At 42.1% G+C, this 19582-nt stretch overlaps 1 protein-coding gene across 1 annotated transcript; it reads left to right on the top strand.

Moving 5' to 3' along the window:
* The first annotated feature begins 767 nt into the window (after nucleotides 1-767).
* LOC127029602 (interferon-induced GTP-binding protein Mx-like) lies at nucleotides 768-18836 on the top strand. The gene is made up of 13 exons (XM_050915309.1): nucleotides 768-998; nucleotides 2531-2726; nucleotides 3683-3820; nucleotides 5032-5186; nucleotides 6828-6966; nucleotides 7469-7667; nucleotides 8436-8514; nucleotides 9514-9636; nucleotides 10439-10580; nucleotides 12777-12935; nucleotides 13863-13939; nucleotides 15447-15689; nucleotides 18374-18836. The coding sequence occupies exons 1-13, from the start codon at nucleotides 768-770 to the stop codon at nucleotides 18605-18607; spliced, it is 2115 nt and encodes a 704-aa protein (XP_050771266.1). The 3' UTR covers nucleotides 18608-18836.
* Nucleotides 18837-19582: the final 746 nt, after the last annotated feature.

Here is a 19582-nt window from a genome sequence, read left to right as displayed (position 1 = left end):
AACAAGAAAATAAAGTCTCCTAGTTCTCCCTTCTCTAACATCATGTCAAGCAAAGTCTGCTTTTTGGAGAGGGTGTTAAGCTATAGAGGGGGGGGCTGAGACACTGAGCTTCTAAATAGGTGTAAGACTTGCCTCTGACAAGTGTGTCTACCGCAAGAGAGGCGAGTTGGCCGCATAGCAGACTATGGCTTGGTGTGTCCTACTCTCACTGCTGGTGGCCCACCCATGTAGACCACCTCCTTGTGCAGCCACACAGCCCTGTACTCCTGACCCCAGGTGACTGAAGTTAAGCATTCACACACTCTCTCCAACCGTGCCCAGCAGCTGCCATACTGACTGAGCTTCTCAAAACACCTTTCAGCAAAATATTTCATTGAGGAAAACTGGCTTTTTGAAAAAACTGGTGTAACTTCCCCCCCTCCCCCCCCAAAAAAATATTCTTGTTTACTTTGTGGCAACTTCTTTTTTTAAAAACACAAAGAAAGCATAAGAGAAGTAGGGAGAAGTGTTTCAACTCTATCCTCTGGAGAGCAATTTTAGTGATTTGAAAAGAGCTGTGGCACTTGATACATACTGAGCATTTGAATCAGTAAATAAAAGTGGTGTTTGATTTTCTCTGCTCTGATCACTGTTGCAAGCTGGAATCACTCAGTGCCCCATGTTTGATTTCAGAAGCTGTACGAAAGAGTGGTTGGACCAGACAGTAATCACTATTTAGTGAAACACTTATGGACAACCAACGTGGTAGGCCAAAAAATCAGCAGGCCATGGATAATAAGGGTGTAGCGTTCAAACAACTTCCTGAAAGAACGAAACTTCCCCTGAAGAAAGATGGTTTTGCATCGCTTCCCTTGCAACCATCTTTAGAAGCTTTTGCAGTACCACTCCCACCAGAATCAGAAAATGAAGGTCTTCTGATGTCGGAGAACATGATTGAGAGAAACCCTAACTACGAGCAGAAGGAGTTGAAGAAACAGTATTACGGAGAACAGGACAAGGTAAGGCAGATACCAGAAGAGGGCATGGATCCTCCCTACTCTTACTCCTGTGTTTCACTTTGTGCCCCAAAACGAATTCCCTTGTCTCTTTGGGCAATCTGCACTTGTTAGGTCTAAGCAGAGGAGTACTTTTGGGATCAGGGCCAAGCAGCCATTTGTGTAACTAGGAAGATAGGTACCTGCAATTAATCTGCAGGCATAAAAAACGCAGGTGTAAAAAACAGGATGGCAGCAGCCTAGCAGCCAATTTAATATGCAATGTGCATCTGTTTCATTGGTAACAATTAGCAAATGTTGAACAGAAATCCTAAAATCTGAGATATTTTTTACTTGAGGCTCTGCTACCTTCAACAGAAACACAAAGAAAGGTTAATAATAACCTATGTTGAATATTTGACACTGAAAGCAGATTGGGTTTAAGTCTGTGTCATAGTTAATGAAGTTCCTTGAGAATGGTTAGGATTTGCTAGCTAGTAAACATCGTAATGAAGATAGTGGGGAGGGGTTACCAATAAGGTTTTAAAATACCTGCCTCCAGTAATGTGTGCTGTCTTTCTCATCTTGAAAGAAAAATCTGCTCTGTTTGATTACATCTGATCGATAGACATATTTTCAGAGGTGGCTTTCTTAGACAAAGGTGATGGTGGGAAACTTCAATTTTGCTTTTCAAAAAATCAAGTATGAATGTGCCTGGCCCATTAGGGTCTGTAAAACATTGGTGTTCTCAAAATTGCATTTCTAAATGCAGCAGTCAGACTGGAACATGGAGAGAGGAACAGGGAGAAGAGACCAAGCTGATCTTTATACACTTTAGCTGGGCATATTTAACAGCAGGTGGACCAGTTTTGTAAAGGGCTGGAAATCATTCGGTTTGTTTTCATGAAAATGAAGAGCCTGCGTTAATATCTGGCACATGTATCAACACCAAAAAATGACAATAATAAGTCATTTAAAACAAATCACTCATATTCATCCCTTACCCTAGCCTAAAATGAGGTAAAGAAAGAAGAGCTATGATAATCTAAAAGATTTTAGCTACCTGTTAAGGACGCTACAGCAGAACGCTTTTGGTGTCTGTACACAAACTAAATCTTCAAACTTCAAAACAAAGGTTTAATAAGCTATTCTGTACTAAATTCTCTTATTACTGGGACTAGTGTTCATTTGCATACACGTAGTTCAGTACATCTGTAGATGAGTGGAAGAAAATGGCAGTTAAAAAAAAAAAATTAACAAAGCACACTTAGTAATGAGGTCTCCTTTTACTCTTTACCTTCTCAGGATAGCTTACAAAGTTTGGTATTTTTACTAAGGATGCTCATTGAGCCAACGTCAACTGATTTTGTCATATTTACAAATACCTGTTTATAACATGGAGATGCAAGGATGCACAGTGGTATGAAGTACAGCCTGATGCCAGTACACAAGGTTTACTAGAGAATGATGAACTGGAAAAGATGCCTAAAAGGGGTTTTTTTGTGGAAAGAACTTATTTTAAAATTACGGAAAATTCATTGTAAGTTTAATTCCAGCAGACAGCAGAACACACCTTGTACCACCAATATGAGGAAAAGATCCGACCCTGCATTGATCTCATCGACAGCCTAAGAGCTCTCGGAATAGAAAAAGACCTGGCTTTGCCTGCTATCGCAGTGATTGGAGACCAGAGCTCCGGGAAAAGCTCCGTCCTAGAAGCCCTGTCTGGTGTTGCTCTTCCTAGGGGCAATGGTAAGAATTAACCTTCTCAGGTTTTCACCTGAATTTCACTTTGATGAAGTGGAAGGGATTTTTTTTTCTTTTTTTTGGGGGGGGTCTTTTTTTGGTCTAGGATTGGATAACTGCATGAGTAAGACTATATCTAAATTGTGAGACTCCAGGGGCCTTCTCAGCTCTAATTTCCAGTAGAAGAAATGGATGTGCAGGTGGGGCACTACAGGGTGACTCCAACAAGGCACATGTTCTGAGTGGTCAAGAGACCAGGAGTAAGAAGAATATAGTGTAGCGTGCTTGCCCCAAACTGTGGACAGACTGAAAGGTAGCATCAGCTGACTCCGTGCATTTCCCAGCAAAGAGTAGTGCAGCAGAGTATCAGTTTCACATGGAAGATTAGTTTTGAAATTTGCTTTTGGGGTTGGTTTGGGTTTTTTTTAACAAGATTTTCTTAGAGATACCTTTTTTTGGCAAAAAATGTACAAAGATCTTTACTCGTAAACATGTGCCTTGGATGTTATTGAAGTCAGAGAAGATTGTTGGAAGACTTTGCAGCTCAAGAAGATTCACTTTCCAGCTCTGTGTGTGTGTGTATACACACAGATATAAGTTCTGCAAGTTCTGTATGAGTTGACAATACCATCTAGCCTTTCAGGCTGGACTTGAGGAAAAGGTTTTCATAGGATGTAGGTGCAGCACTGAAACAGGTCACCCAGAGGGTGCAAATCTCCATCCTTGGAGGTTTGCAAGACAAGATGTGGCTGGACAGAGCCATGGCTGACCTCATCCAGTGTCGGTGACAGTCCTACTCTGAGCGGGAAGTCAGACAAGAGCCCTGTGGCACTGTCTCTTGGAACATTTCTGTGTCTCTGTGCGAAGTATTAGGCAACTCTGTGCACGCCACGCAGTCCATGGCTGTGTATTATGCATAACAACTGCTGAGAGAGTTACCTCTGTCTTTGGAACTGCTGCAGGTATTGTTACTCGATGTCCCTTGGAACTTAAACTGAAAAGAATACCTGCCACTCAGGCATGGAAAGGGCGAATTTGTTACCGCAACATCAGCATAGATCTCCAGAATGCCTTTGAGGTGGAGAAAGCGATAAGAGAAGGTGAGTTGTAACGTATTCCCCTCTGATTTGGCTTGCTCAATCTCCTCTGAATCCTTTCTCCCCTTTTCTTAGGCTGAGCAGCAGTCCCCAGACTAACAAAGTGATTGTAGCCACCAGTAACACCAAGAGCTGAATTCAGAGCAGAAGAAGGTGGGGTAGCATAATATAACTTTCTCAGGAGAGTTGTACTACTTCAGTGGTGAAGATGATCCATGATGTCCAATAAAAAGCTCAGGCTGTGTCCTCAGCTGGATGCTGTCTGCCTGGTTTGGGGAGGTTGTCTGTCAAATTGTAAACATGCAAAGCCCTAAATGGCTCCTGTCATCAGTTCAAAAGCTCAGAAAATTGCAAGAAGGCAGAGTGGAGGACATATAGAGCTTCTGCCAGCTAGCGTGACCATAGCCTCAATCATTGTGCTTCCCATGTCACAGCTTTACTTTTACGGTATTTCGTGCTGTGTAAGGAAACATTTTTCTTACCCAAAGGGCAGTAAGCACTTGCCCTAAAGGTGAAAGTTGGATTGTCCTTATTTCCTTGACTAGCACAGCTCTGCAATATTGTTATTTGTCCTAATGTTTTTTCATTAGCTTTTCAATATATTATTTGGATATTTTCAATAATCCTTCCAAAACTGGCAAGGCAAGTGGTATGAATTTATTAAGCTAATTACAGAGCTGAAAATCTCTCATGAGAATGACTACAGGGTTTCCTTGCTTCTCTGTGCTGTTCACAGTTCAAGCATTATTGCCTTATAAGATCTAGGACAAATTACTTGATCTCTCAAACTCTATCAAAATGTGAAGAATAGAAAAACACCTATTTATCTTTCAAGGCAGCCAAGGATTAATTAATGCCTACAAAGTGTCTTGATGTGGAGGAAACATTTCTACAATTGACCAGTGTTTTATCCAATCACTTTCATTGTGGTTTATTTACATGTATTTTGTCTGCATATATAAGAGTTCATAAGTATATGCTCTGTAAAATGTTACAGTTCACATTCCAAAAGGACTCCACATATCCACGTATTGCATAATAATTTCCTTAGATTTTTGCATAAATGGATTTACGTGCATGGTTGGATCTGAAAAAAGCCAAGCCTAAAAGAACCTTAGGTGGTAGCAGGTACTTTTCAAAGTCATTGTGTTCAGCTTCGCTTTGATGCATTGTTTGAAGCTTGTATTCATTGCCTTGCTCTTTTCTCCTTGCAGCCCAGGATGTTGTGGCTGGCACTCGAGGTGCCATTAGTGGAGAACTAATTTCCCTAGAAATTCGGTCCCCAGATGTCCCAGATCTGACACTAATTGATCTTCCTGGAATTGCCAGAGTGGCCGTGGGGGATCAGCCAAAAGACATTGGGGAACAGGTAAAACTGTCTCCTATGCCAACCTGTGCACAGGGTCACTTCTGTAACCTACCTCATATGCGAGCGAGCCTTTGCTGTAGGACGCTGGAGTTATTATGCTGGGCTTCTGAGCCAGCAATAGAGCTACGCTAACAAACAGGCCTGTTTTTCAGGCAAGGAATTGCCGATAGGAACAGTGAGGTCCAGGATCTCCTGTCTGCCCTGTCGTGCAGGAGGGAGCTGCCCACGCTAGCCGTGAAGGAGCCACCTCAGGTGCCTTGACACAGCCTACCCATGGCAGCACAGAATAACCCGGCCATATGGACCATGAACACAGTGCTGCCCTTGTGTCCCTTGGCTAGATGGCAGTCTGGAAGATAGATATATCCCAAAATGAGTTGTCTCTTACCAGCTCTGTGGATGTATTTGGCGAAGGTGAATAGATCTGAGTTCTTGTAAGCTCTTCTGGAGCAAGGCGGCAAATTGGCCCTCTTACAGGTTCGTTGCTCTGTCATCACTTACTTACAGAGCACATCAGAATCACACCCATCCTGGTTTTTTTCTCATCCCTTCAGGGATCCCAGCAGACCCTTCTTGAAGTAAACAGAATATGCGTTAAAGTGGAGGGGATCTCTACTCTTCCTCTGGCTGCTTTTAGAAGAAATTCTGGGAAATGCAAATAAAACTCTAGTTGGACAAGGCCAGCTGTGAGGGTGATGTGCAGGAGCTGGGTGTATTGTTTCTCCTAAAATACCTTTAAATAGGAACTTGGAATAAGAGTAGCCCAAACTAAACCAGACATATCAACAAAAATGAGATAAGATTGGATTGTCTGGGCTTTACTCTCTGGGAGAAGAGTAATTTCATTTCACAATTAGATAGTAATCTTTCTATTGTATTCAGAAGAAAGCAGCAGGTGTGACATGATCTACACATTTCCATCATCCCCAGCTGCCTGCATGCTTCAGAGATGGAGGCTATAGCATTGGAGCATGTCAGAAATTGGGATGGATGGGAAGTAGAAGAGAGGCACCTTTACCAAAACTCAGAAAAAAAAGAGTTAACTTACTTTGGTATAAGCACAGTAGAGCTGTGTGAACCTTTTGCAATACAACACAAACTACGAGAAACTCCTTTAGTTTGGCATTGAAACAGAAACAACACCAACTAGATGTCATGTGCGACTTGTGGGGGGTTTTTCGCAAATACTCCACTGAAATGTAAGCCAAAGACATTTGCTCTCCTTTCAGAGATACAAATTTGAGATTTATCAGCATAATGTAGCTTGCTTTCTTTCCATAAGTGTGTACCTAGACATCAGAACTTGTTTTTCTTACATGTGATTATTTATGAAATATCTTTAATATTTCCATAATGAAAGATTATATGCATGAGAGGTTAAACTTTACATAGCTTTCAGGACAGGCATAACAACAGTCTGGTCTCATTCATGCTAGATGTTTGGATTAATCTTGACACAGGAAAAGAGGCTGCATTATTCTGCTGACCCATTTCCATGCCATCCTTTAGCATGTAATACTATACTCAGTATATGTGACATTTAATGTCATCAGACAGTGGCTTGTATTGCTAGAAATGGTCACATCCTACATGCAAGCCTCTGATTTCACTGAACTTCATTACTGCTGTATTGCATTGCAGATCAAAATGCTACTTAAACGAATTATTGGCTGCAAAGAGACAGTCAATTTGGTAGTGGTGCCATGTAATGTGGATATTGCAACAACAGAAGCACTGAAAATGGCTCAGGAGGTGGACCCCAGTGGAGAAAGGACACTAGGTGAGGCAATTTTTAAGCTACAAGTTGAAGAGAAGTGCAAATCTTTTTTTCCATGGTCTGATGTTCTGTATTCCATGCCAGATCTGTGAAATTAGCTACTAGAAGAAGGAAAAAAAAGCAAACAGCCTAAATAAACTATTAACAAAGCTTGAGATGATCCAGTAGCTCTAAGAATCCCTCAATTTTGAGTCTTGCTGGCATTCGTGTTATGAATAATTGGAAATTGAAAATCTCAGAGTTAATGGTGGGAAAGCTTTGCTGCTGCCTGTTAAAAGAGGTTTGCAAGGCAAAAGGCATGGTGGGAGGCCAACTGTAGAGCAAATTTTACAGTGCAAAGCCCAGGAGCTGAGAGCTTTCTAGGAGAGAGAAAACTAAACAAAGAGAAATTGCTTTATAAAACGTGCTACAGAGCGTTCCCGCTCTGGTGGTGGGGTATCCTACCGCACCTCTCCCACCTTTAACTTCTGCGCTCGTCTAACTTTCTCTTTGGGTAACTTCACAGGGATCCTCACGAAACCCGATCTGGTGGACAGAGGAACCGAAGAGTCTATCATTAACATAATACGAAACCTGGTCATCCCCCTCAAAAAAGGTTACATGATCGTGAAGTGTCGTGGGCAGCAGGACATCCACAACAAACTGGCCTTGGCTGCTGCAATCCAGCAGGAGAGAAAATTCTTCGAGACTCACAAACATTTCAGGTACTTCATGCAGAAAGGACCTAAGCGAAAACATATTAAAGTCACTTCAAAGCTTCCTGTTGACTTGCTGAGATTTAAATTAGGGTTACAAACAGATATTAATTATACTCGCTATTTCTCATTGCCCACGTAGTGTTGCATTCCAGTAAGCCAGAAGAATTTTACATGTCAAACAAACTTTTAAAATGTATTTTGGATGCAAGTTCAATAAATATCTCCCCTTAACCCTGGGAGAAGTGCAATGAACTTCAGAAGTTCAGAATAGTCCCAAAGAATTTAAGTTAAGCATCTGAGCACTTCGAGTCAAGTGTTGAAGTATTTCTATTCACTGGAAAACACGGTGAAACTCAGCACGAGAAAGGATACTGCCTGTGCTGAGGGCACAGATTTCCCCAAAAGATGACTCAGCAGCAAATCAATCATAATATAGAGAATGGTAGGAGAAAAGGGTTTTGAATCAGTGTGCTTCACACATGCAGAAATAATACAGCAGCATATTAATCTGCTGCTAGAATTTGCTATTTTCAGATTCTTCTCTGTTTCCCTTTGTTTAGCCAGCAGCAGTAGCTGTCAAACAACTCTTGCATAAAAGCCATGGTGCCCAGAGAGTCCTGGGCTGCTGCCGCATCTGTACTCGCACTCCCCAGAGGGCCCTTTCTTTACTCAGTTTGTGTAGTAGAACTAGTGAAAACAGAGCAGAGCACCAGTGCTGCCTCCTTGCCCTGCACACGCAGTCTATCCAAAACCGCCTTTTCCTCTTTTTTGCAGCATTCTTCTGGAAGAAGGAAGGGCTACTATCCCTCATCTGGCAGAGAAGCTCACAAATGAACTTGTGAGACATATTATTGTAAGTAACAGAGGTGCCATACTAAGCTGTTTGTATCAGTTACTATCTAAAAATAAGTTCAGCCCTTCAACCTTGGATTGCAATTGATTGCAATTGGATTGCATCTTTACATGCATAGATAGTATTTAATTATCCTTCAATCCGGCAATCTGAGAACAAATTGAACTGAGAGTTAGGGGTAAAGAAACCCATGCTCTGTCCTCAGATTTGCCTTTAAGCTGAAGACTGACAACAGGCAAATCATTTCATCTACTTGTAACTCATAACTCCTGCCTTTTCAATGGCAGCCATGATACTTCTTTTTGTTTGTGAAGAGTGCTGATCGGCTGGGTGACAAGTTACTGCTATGAGCTTACTAAAACACAATAATTTCTATTTAACTGAAAATGTCTTCAAAATCTCAAGTAAGATCTAATTGTTTTATTATATTACTATACTAATATAAGTATATTGGGTTTTTTATTTTATATACATATATCTGTAGGTAATGTGTCTTATTCCATTAAGGGAAAATGCTAAAATACAGGGAACCTTTAAATTCAGTCCTGAAGGAGAAAAAAATATGTATTTATGTAACCTTACATAAAATAAGCAACTAAACAGCCATGTTCAATCAGGTATTTATGAGGAATGGAGGGGTCACTACATTCCCTGCGTCACCACCTCCCTGGTGCAACCTGTGAGGACATCATAGTTTTTAGCTCACTGTAGGTGAAATGTTGCCCTAGACTGCAGCTACTCTGCCTGCCTGACAGTGAGGTCCAGCCTGATTTCTCAGGGAGATCCTAGCCCTCTGTCTTCTCTCAATGAAGGCCATATCTGTAATTCCATTCTATCCCACTATCACACGTAGGATGCAAGGACAGTGAGCTCTTGGACTCCTAAGAGCAGCAAAGATCATGTACAGGTGTAGGTCACTCTTAGAGGGATTTTGTTTTCCATCCAAAACCAGACATGTTCAACCTACCTAAATGTCCTTCTTTACTGTCTACCCCCCAGAAAACTTTGCCAACACTAGAGAACCAAATACGTGAGGTGCTCCAAAAAACATTACAGGATCTACAAAAGTATAGAAGAGGCACACCCAGAACAGAGACTGAGAAGCTGTTTTTCCTCACAGATGTAAGTATCAATATTGGTTTGGTCACAGACCAGAGCAAGGAGGTAAATATGGGAGAAAAAGAAACCACCTGAAGTTAGCAAATCATCGGCATGGACCACCAGGAAGCTTGTGGTATCTGTCACTGAAGTGTTTTGAGAGTAAAATAGACAAACCTCTGGCAGGAATACATCGTATCTGCAAAAATAATGGACCACAGGAGCTCGTGGCCCCTTCTAGCAATTTTTTTCCTGTGGTTATGTGGCAAGAGAACTGAACAACAACTCAGTTGACTGGTCAAAATCAAGCACCTCAGAGAGGGAAAACTTACACTCCTGCCTGCCTGGCATTTTGAAGGGTTTCCATTGTTTACAGCACTCATAAGACCAAATGCATTCCTGATATCAAAATATGGTTTGCAAGTCCATCTAAGTGTCTTGTCTTGGGGAGCTAATCCCTCACAGTAAGCTTTCGGCAGGCCAGCAGAGGTGCTTATGAAGGCTCATCAGCCTTCAAAGACTTCATACAAGTCTGGTCAACTAGAATTTAGTAAATGGTTCTGAGTCCACAGGAAAACAAAAAACAACCCAAAACAAAACAAACAAAAAAAGAGTATCAAGTTTGTTCTCCTCTAGCTGTGCTGGTTTTAAAAAAAAAAAAAACAAAACAGGAGCTAAGAGCATAAAAGATGTAAGGAAGGGATGTTCTCATAAACCATGTCCCTGCTTTAACATCAAATGACTGCAGATTTACTTAATATATGCAAGTTAGTCTGAAGAAATGGAAGTTTACTACATTGCTTGCTTGTTCTTTAATTCATTACAGTTGATCAAACTCTTTAATCAAGACATCTCTCAGACAATGCGTGGAGAGGAACAGTTGTTTGGAAATGAAATCAGACTGTTTACAAAAATCCGCAGAGAGTTTCGAACATGGGAAGTGACTCTCCTAGAGTGTGCTACAAAGGGTAAGCATAGAAAACCATCACTTGCAGCTGACCTGAGATTCCATTCCCTTGCTTTTAAATCAAGACACAGCATCATCAATGGGTTGTTTTCAAGAAAGTGAAAAACCAGAAGCTAGGAGCATTCATCTATTGTAGTGTTAGGCAAGTTATGCTTTGGTCCTTGCGGACAAAGACCCAGCTTGCTTTAAATGCTGTCATTACAGAGAGATCAGTGGATGTCTCTCTTCTCCCAGCAAAGGAATAAAATCAAGACTGTGGACCCTGGCACAGAATTGATTGGTGATTCTCTGAACCATTCTTCTAAATAACAGCAACAAAACCAACACTAACACCAACACTTAATAATAATAGTAATTATTATTATTATTAATAATAATGGTTTGGAATTTTGGTCTTTTCTATTCTACTTCAGCTCTGGTTTAAGGTGTGGAGAAAGCAATTCTGGGTCTGAAATAACCACAGCCTTATAAAGAGTACCCCTTTCTGTGCATCACCCACCTTGCTAATTGCTTAACTGAACTCGGTTCTAAACTGAGGCGTCAGGTGATACACGCAGACTGAACTCTGCTGTACACTCAACATCTTTTGCAGCATCTTTTTCACATCTTTCAGAGACCCCATCATTTGCTCTTAGAGATGAAATAGCATCAGCTGCCAGTCAAGCAGTAGCTCTTGAAACAAGTTCTTTTAGTCTTTGATGCACATCTATGTCAATGTCACCGGTGACTCTAAAATGATAGGTACAAATAGGCTGCCAAGGTGCTGTCAGCCAGAGACAAATATATGTATATATGTGCATACATGTGAAGAGAGACAGACAGACAGACATTGGTGTATGTCAATGTCTCTTATGCCCCATCCATGAAGTACCAAGCCAATCAACATGATTTTATGGAGAGGAATAAAAGAGGAGTGAGACAATGAAGGCATGAAGAAATAGATGTGAAAATGGCAGAAAGCACTAGCAGAAGGATGCAGCTTCTTCAGAGGACAAAGAGCAACTGAGTTGCAGAAGATATGCAAGGCATCCCATGGCAGCTGAACCACAGTGGGGAATCCTCTGGGCACTTTCAGGTTATCCCTGTTGATTTAAACTAGTATGTCCGACTTCACAACCGGAAGGGGTAGCAGCACACCTGTGTAAGAGCACAGCAGCTCTTACAACAGCACAGCTCTTGCTGCCAATATGCTACCCCAAAATCATGCATATGTATGCTCAGGTGAAGTATTTACATGTGCAGCAGAGTAAGTTCACTTACATAGGTTGGAACCTAGAGGTAGCTGTAGCGAGCCCTTCCTCAATGAAAAGCATTGTTATCAGTCACCGCTAGGATTTCTGAAGGTACATCATTGCATGTCAGATGATTCTGTTTAGGTTCAGCTTTCTTATGATGCATGAAAGTATTAAAAATAGCAGATACTTTGGATACTTGAAGCCTTGAGCTTTCTGTTGCAAAGCTGATAGATGTTCTTGTGGCCATGTTACAGCTTTGTACTACCTTAACTATACAGGTACGTTTTCAGACTCTGAACCAGATACTCCACATCTACTTCTGTCTTTTCTTTTTCTTTTTGTTTGTTATTATCCAACCATGGACTCATATATCTGAATGTTAGAACTGAATGGATTCATGACTTGACTTCTACTTCCACATGTGCACTTGATCCATGATTCACAAATTTGAGCCCAAAACAGGGCAATATCAAAACCTTTCAAAACACTTAGAAACACATCTTTGCTTGAATATGTAAACCAATTCAAAGGGATATACCTCATTTAAGATGGCAAATTCGTATAATGTCAACAAAGAAATATTGACTGTGATATCTTAAATAAAAATAGCTAGTCAACAGTAGATTCCCTGGAATAAGACTGTTTAGTGAGTTTGAGTTTTTGTTTTGTTCTGGGTTTTTTAAAACTCAGAAGTGACTGGTAATGGCCAGTATTTTTGAGCCCCATCATAATTTCTGGATTGCTCTCTGTCAGTTAGATGCTTGATCCAGTGTGTGAGATGGCTCATTCACTGAGCAATAATGTGCGTTAGCTCAGTTCTGTAGTAACAGTATTGCTTTAAAGATCGTCTCAGTAGTTCTTCTCAAGAGCATTTCAACAAGGAGAAACAGACTTCCTTCTTAAATCTGAAATTTATAAATTGAGTGATTTAGTAGTAAAGCAATGTTATTTTAATATTACAGTTAAAAAAAATGTACCCAGTAAAGCGTGGAAATATGAAGACCAGTATCGTGGACGGGAGTTCCCAGGCTTTACCAATTACAGGACATTTGAGGACATTATAAAAGAGCAAATCATAGAACTGGAGGAGCCAGCCATTGAGATACTGAACAATGTGATCGGTACGTCTCGCAGGCCACACAAGGCTGTCGCGTGGGAGACCCTGGTGTGCCCGATGATAATTTTTTTTCCAGGATAAGCTGATGTTCTCACTGCTGGAGCAAGAGCTCCAGCCAGGATACTTCGGAGTGGGGAAGTGAATCTGATTCAACCCAGGGGCTTGCTTCTTCTCTAGAGCCTCCAATCTCTACACGTGGTCTCCAGCATTTGTTAATACTTTTCCCAGTGGCTGGTGGAAGGGAGTTAGAAAGTAACGACAACAAATAACACAGTAAAGAAATAGCATAGTAGAAGTACCTGGTGCCAGCCAAGCGGCTTGGTATGCCCAAGCCCGGGGAGTGGCATTCACAAACCTGAACTGGGAACCCAGCTTCTTTGCCAATTGTTTGCATGACATTGTATGTATATACAGTGGCTGCTGGGGCTGGGGGAAAGGGTACATAGTGGATCCAGTGAAAAGCACCCAAGGAAAAAGTATGTCATGATACTATCTGTCCTACGTTTGCCTTAGAAGGCAGCTACGGCGTCTGTGCCAGACTCAGTGCTCTGTACTATATGCACTAGCCCCTCTTCCTGGGGAGGCCACTCAGGGGGTGAGATGCAGATGTGCTTACATGGCCAAGTGATGGCACATCTGGTCAGACACAGCTGTAAGCACAGAAATTGCTTTATCAAAGAAATCTCAGTGATATTCAATCTCTCAGGTGTTAAGTGGTTACAGGAGGTCTTTAATGGCTCACACTCTTGGACCTAGAAATCTAAATTCCTACTTGTTTGTATTGGTCATAAAGGCATAGTGCATCAGTACAGCTGCTCAGCTATTTCTGGATGAATACAGAAAATGAGTAGTTTTCCCAAGTCTCATATTAATAGCTTAAAAACCTCACTTGCTTACCTGAGTTTATTTTGTCTGTCTGTTCTTCCCTTAGGACTAGTTGAAGACAAATTTATGGAACTCACTAAAAGGCATTTTGCTAATTTTCACAATCTAAACAGAGCTGCTAAGGTGAGACGCTACCTATAACCTGAGATAAGACAAGAGCAAGACAGAATGGCATTTGTAAATACAGCCATGCTTACAGTACCTATCCCATTGCATTACCCTTATGCAAGCATGGAATTTCTCGCAGGCCTACAGTTTTTACAAAATAAGGAAGAGCTTGAAAATGATAGCATGTTTATAATGGCACTAATGAAACTGCATTTTGCCTTTTGCTACAACTTTGACAACATCTAAAACACGCATTCCTCATTCATTCTGATCACATTCTTGAGGCATACAACACAATGCAACGAAAACCTGGTATGGCTGCCTTGAAGAGTTTATAATTAATTTCAAATTTAAGTCCTGCAATGATTTGTAAGTGTGTGGGTAGCCTCAGAGCACTAAACAGTGCTTTTCCCTCTCTGAAAGGCAAGCCAGGGTGTTAGCCAGTGCAGGAATCTCATATTTTATCAAAGGGAGCAGCAGCAGCAGCAAAGCCAAAAATCATTCAGCTATGAGAGAGTTAGCAGATGACGGTTCACAGTTTGGGAGATTGCATGTTTTGGGGTGGAGTTAAAAGATGTGGATCTCATTGAAGGCCTTTTCTCAGAAAGAGCTTTGAGGAAGAGGTGAGAAGCAATGCTGGACAGCCAGGAAGCAGAGTCCCCTCACAGGGTATTGCTTAAAAAGGAAACTCAAAGGCAAATGTGAGTGAAATGGTTTGCTATTTGACTTGCATGGCCAAACCTTACTGAGCTCCCAGGCCAACCAGACTGCAAGCAAATAATCTATTTCAACCAAATACAGAGGTGTTTAGGGAGGGTCTTTAGGCATAACACAGTGAGAGGAACGAAGAGGGAGGAAGTTCTGGTAGACACTGAAGATGAGAAAAAAGATGGGATGCTTTCTTAGGGATGCTAGGAAAGCATTTTAAGGGACTTTGAGGATGACTGAGGGAACTTTGCTGCCCCCACAGACTTTTAGGTGGAACTATCAAAAAGGCCAGAAAGCATCAGATTACTGCAATAAAAGCACCAGACAGTGAGGGGTTAGACAGGGTTGGTTTGCTGACAACAGATAGGAGCCTGCAGGTTTTGAGAAGGGCAGGAGGAGCAATGGAGGTCACATCAGTGCCTGCTGTCACTGCCTACTGCAAGAGGGAGACACAAACAAAATGCATGCAAAAAACGAGGACAGGCTGCAGGCTGAACTCACGGCTGGCCAGTGCTGCTTGTTCCCATCAACCTTGTATTTTCCTTCAGGCTCCAAGTACCAGGTTTTGATTGATCCCACTCGTGTTTAAGGAGTGGACAAAACGGCCACGTTTTCCTGCTCTTTCACAACAGAGGAACCAGAATCTAAAGCATTACTCCATGTTCCCAAGAGCCGGTATGGGATTAGATGGTGCTGCAGCAAGGACTGTTGAATGCTGTGCCCACCTTGCTGTTCCCGGGGGACACTGCTAAGCACCGGCACCTTTGCAAAGGGAAGCAAATGTCTGAGAACTTGTTGTTGTTTTCTTTCCTAGACCAGAATTGAAGACATTAGAGAGCAACAAGCAGCAGAGGCTGAAAGACATATCCGGACCCAGTTTAAAATGGAGAGAATTGTATACTGCCAGGATGACCTTTACATTAACGATTTGAACTCTATTAAGGCGGAAAACACTACCAAAGCTGGCAGTGGGAAAGAGTTGCAGTTTGGATCTGTTTCGAATCAAGAGCCCTCCTTTGTCCTGGAAATGGTTTCTCATACGAAGGCCTATTTCAATGTGAGTTTACAGACTACGATACAGCCATTCTTCTGCACCCTGAATGCTATAGCATATACCCCTTGTCCAGATCTCATACGAGTCTTTCATGCAATACTACTACTATGCAGGGAATAGTAGCCAGAGGGTATAAGTGTCTCGTCCAGGTACACGCACAGCTTCTGTACGAATTAATCAGAGCTTCTGACCAGTGATGAAAATGCCAGGACAAAGCTGGTCTGATGGGCTGTGTCAGCACAGTCGCTGGGGAGAAGTAGTTGTACACTGCGGGATATGGTGATTAGAAAAGCCTGCAGGTTGTTAAAACGACAGCTGGCTCCTAAACCACTTGTTAGCTACCCCCCAGCCTGGCACGGCTCCCTGCTGCAGTTGCCCCTCGCTTGGGGAATACGCCATCAGCAAGTGAGTCCTCTTCTCACCCTCCTTCAGCCTTTCACAGAGAAGGGGGTGACTCCCTGCTGCCTACACAGCCCCATGCCAGTACAATGCTCTCTTGCTGGCTTTCCTATGGGGACAAGCATCAGGGGGGAGGAAAGGACAGTCACTTGCCAGCATGGAGGATAGGATGGGGAAGAGCCTTTGGCCCTGTAATTAGAAGTTATTGATATTCAGTTGATGGCAAGCCCCCCCTCTCCAGCAAAGGAAGCAACAGTCCTAGGATTGCTTTCCCCGCTGTGAGTTCATCTCACGGTTTTCAAATAACACTATTTTCCACAAGCTTAACAACATTATGTACAACACTTCGGCGTTTGGCACAGCATCTGAGAGCTCAGGTCAGCTCAGGTCAGCCTCAAGCCCCTCTGCATATTCCTGCTGCTAGCAGAAAGTGGTGTCAGTGGCTTGCAGTTAGATCCTAAACTAATGCAGCAGGAGGAGTGATAATAAAACGTTAAGTTAAAATGGATTCGGCTATCTGTAGAGATCAGAGTCCATATGCTGTATTGCAGATAGCTCCATAGAAGTTAAGTCTCTGAAGACAAATGGGATGTTTTAACAAAGGATCACGTTAAAGAAAGACAGCAAAGAGAACACGCAGTATCAGGATTGGCTTTTGATCTTTGTTTCATAAAACTCCCTCAGAAAGCAACAAGTTCAGTATTAATAATGCAGTAAGGTAGGTAGCAGCTCACCTTGAATTTCAATAGCAAGGTTTTGACAAATTCCTGCAATTAAGTGTTCAGGCTGCTCAGGCTGATGGAGAAAAAACCATCGGCTTTCAGAGAACAAGAGACAAAGACAGAACTGCATAAGCTCTTCCCTGCCGCCTCGCTATACTCTCTGCTATAGCACAAATGTCTTAGATGCTAGTTCCACATTTTTTTAAATGCCCTAAGTGCCATTTTCAACAATAACAAATGCCAGGGCATCATATCTCCATGGGACTTATGCAAGGCCAAATACACTTTGAATGAGATGGAAGCTCTTTAGTGTCCATGGCCTTTCAAAATGGCATGCATGAATCTGTGTCACCTATGGCAGGACTGTCAAGATTCTGGGTAGTTTGGCTCCAGAAAAACACCCATATTTAAAGCACCTAGGCTCCCTCCTGCCACAGTCAGTAGTGCCTAGAGAATACGTAGGTTTAGTAAGTGCTTTAGCTGACAGCGAATTGCTTGCTATTGACTAGATCTCTGCAAACTAGAAAGAAAAATTAAACATCTAGTCTTAGGTATTTCTTAGCTTGAGCTCAACACCATCCTTGTACATGAAAGATTTGCAGCCTCTGAGCTCCAGAGGTATGTAAAGCAAGAAACACCTTAGACTTCTCTGGAAATGGGCTGCCTAAGCCTTATAGGACCTACAAATCAAATGTGCCTCTACCTGGTCTTCCCACTGCCATTTTCAAGTCAGGTGCCACAAAAAGAAAGGAAAACGGCACCTCTCTCAACTGCAGCCAGTCACTCAGGTGTAAGTGCTCACCGGGCACCAGGAGGGCTGGAGACAGCTCCCTCCCAGCGTTGGAGAGGTTTTGAACCTCCCGTCGCCCAAGAGCAATAGATAAGCCCCAAGGCCCTGTGGATGTCTCTGGGGAAAGGGCCCCACAAGCTCTTCTAGGTCAATCTGTTTCAATTTGCATAAATAACTAGACCAGACAGTTTGTGAGGTTAAGCAGAAAATCATCTCATTGAGATATCAATAGATGTAATGTAGGCACAGTCTAGTCTCACTATTGCCGAAGACATTTTCCCTTAAGGCTAAAGCTTACTCCAAAGCTGTCTTACACTTAAAAGGACAACCACGTCAGAAATACCATCTAAATACAGGAATTTACCACCTTTGGGAAAAATCACTGTTTGATTTCCCGTACCACAATGGATTGGTAGTGTTCAGAGAAGATAGGTTTGATGCCAGAAATTGTTCACAAGTACTATTCGTCAGGTATGTCCTCGTATAACTCTTACCAATGATAGCTGGCAGAGCTAAGCAGGGAACAGCATGACTTGAGTTTAGTTTGCTGAGGGAAAAAAGCAACAGCTGTCATTCCTGTAACTCTCAATTTTTAGATCTTTAGGCACAAAAAAGACTAATGGCAAACATTTTAGTTCCTAGAAGCACTCACTTCTTGAACAGTAACTCAACACAACATTTTAAAAACGTGCTGTCACTTCTTACCAGATTACCTATGGTCCCTTGCTTTTTTAGTTCTTTTTGGGAAACAAGTCTTTTTTTTCCCCTTCTTGCAGGGAGCAAGTAAACGCCTCGCCAATCAGATACCTCTGATCATTTTGTCTTCTGCCCTTCATGACTTCGGGGATAACTTACAGACCACCATGTTGCATCTTTTGCAAGAAAAAGACAAGTTAAGCTTTCTCCTTCAGGAGGACAGCGAAGCTGCTAAACATAGGAACTATCTCAGTCAACGAGTTAATCGTCTCACCAAAGCCTGCCAGTACCTGAGAGACTTCACCTCGCTGTAGATCTCTTCATTTTTCAGAAGTATTTCCCTACTCTTGTTTTCTAGCATTATTGAAGAACTTTGTAAAAGCCACTAAAAATGTAATGTCAGCACAGACTTTAAACGCTCATTTCTAGTGTTCAGTTCTGCTTTATTTTCCATAACCAGTTATATGCAAATACCTACCCTTATGTAAAGTGGTCCATTTGGGGAGTTGTGATGAAATAAAAATTAGCCCATTTTTAAACATTTGCTTTATGAACTCTGTACAATCATTGAAATAATTATTAAAAAGCCAGAGCTCTGAGGGTTGTGTCGTCTTGTGGTTTTTTTTAAAATGAGGATGAGGGCTTTCAGCTATATAACTCACAAACTAGAGAAATCAAATTATCTAACTAACTTTCCTAGATGCTTACTGTACAACCCTAGCGATCCCCTGCTTCCCTTTGTGTTTTTGCCTCGCTGTGGTGGTTGTCTTTCCTGCCATCACCTGAAAGATGACTCTGCAAGGTGTCACCACTGTTAAGTCCCAGCCCAGTAGGTAGAGAGGGTGCACACGGTGGGCATGAAACTGTTCCAGCCTAGAGGGAAAAGAAAGTTAAATTCATCTGATCAGTACCTCCACAGGATGTTGTTGGCTGTTTCTCCTTTTTCAGTTCTCTGATTTGCAGAGAAAGGCTAAGAGGCTCTTTCTTTTGGTTGCCTGGAGCATCGCTTGAAATTTTGGGACTGACGGGCAATTCAATAGATGGCAGGATTTGAATGTCCGAAAGGGATTAAACCACCCAGGATGTTAAACATTAGAAGGGTGTCTCAGCACGTGGCTTGCTGCCTTTCTCCTTCCCCTCCCCAGGGCAAGGAGAACCTTTCCAAAAGCTCTTTCATTTCATGGAAGCCAGCGCAAAATATAACACTGCACACTGTATTTATAACATCTTTCATATGGAGGATTTATTTTAATGGGCAAAACTGTGCTTTGTGTAGCAAGAGTAATGTC

Source organism: Gymnogyps californianus, chromosome 1 (genome assembly GCF_018139145.2).
Source record: "Gymnogyps californianus isolate 813 chromosome 1, ASM1813914v2, whole genome shotgun sequence".
Taxonomy (NCBI): Eukaryota; Metazoa; Chordata; class Aves; order Accipitriformes; family Cathartidae; genus Gymnogyps; species Gymnogyps californianus.
This window is presented reverse-complemented; position numbering and strand designations above follow the sequence as displayed.

What these genes read in the sequence shown, in the direction of transcription:
- LOC127029602 (XM_050915309.1), top strand. Translation starts at nt 768, where the DNA reads ATGGATAATAAGGGTGTAGCGTTCAAACAACTTCCTGAAAGAACGAAA. An exon ending in GAGACTCACAAACATTTCAG is followed by an intron (nt 7,668 to 8,435) that starts GTACTTCATGCA and finishes TCTTTTTTGCAG; the next exon opens with CATTCTTCTGGAAGAAGGAA. An exon ending in AACTTGTGAGACATATTATT is followed by an intron (nt 8,515 to 9,513) that starts GTAAGTAACAGA and finishes TCTACCCCCCAG; the next exon opens with AAAACTTTGCCAACACTAGA.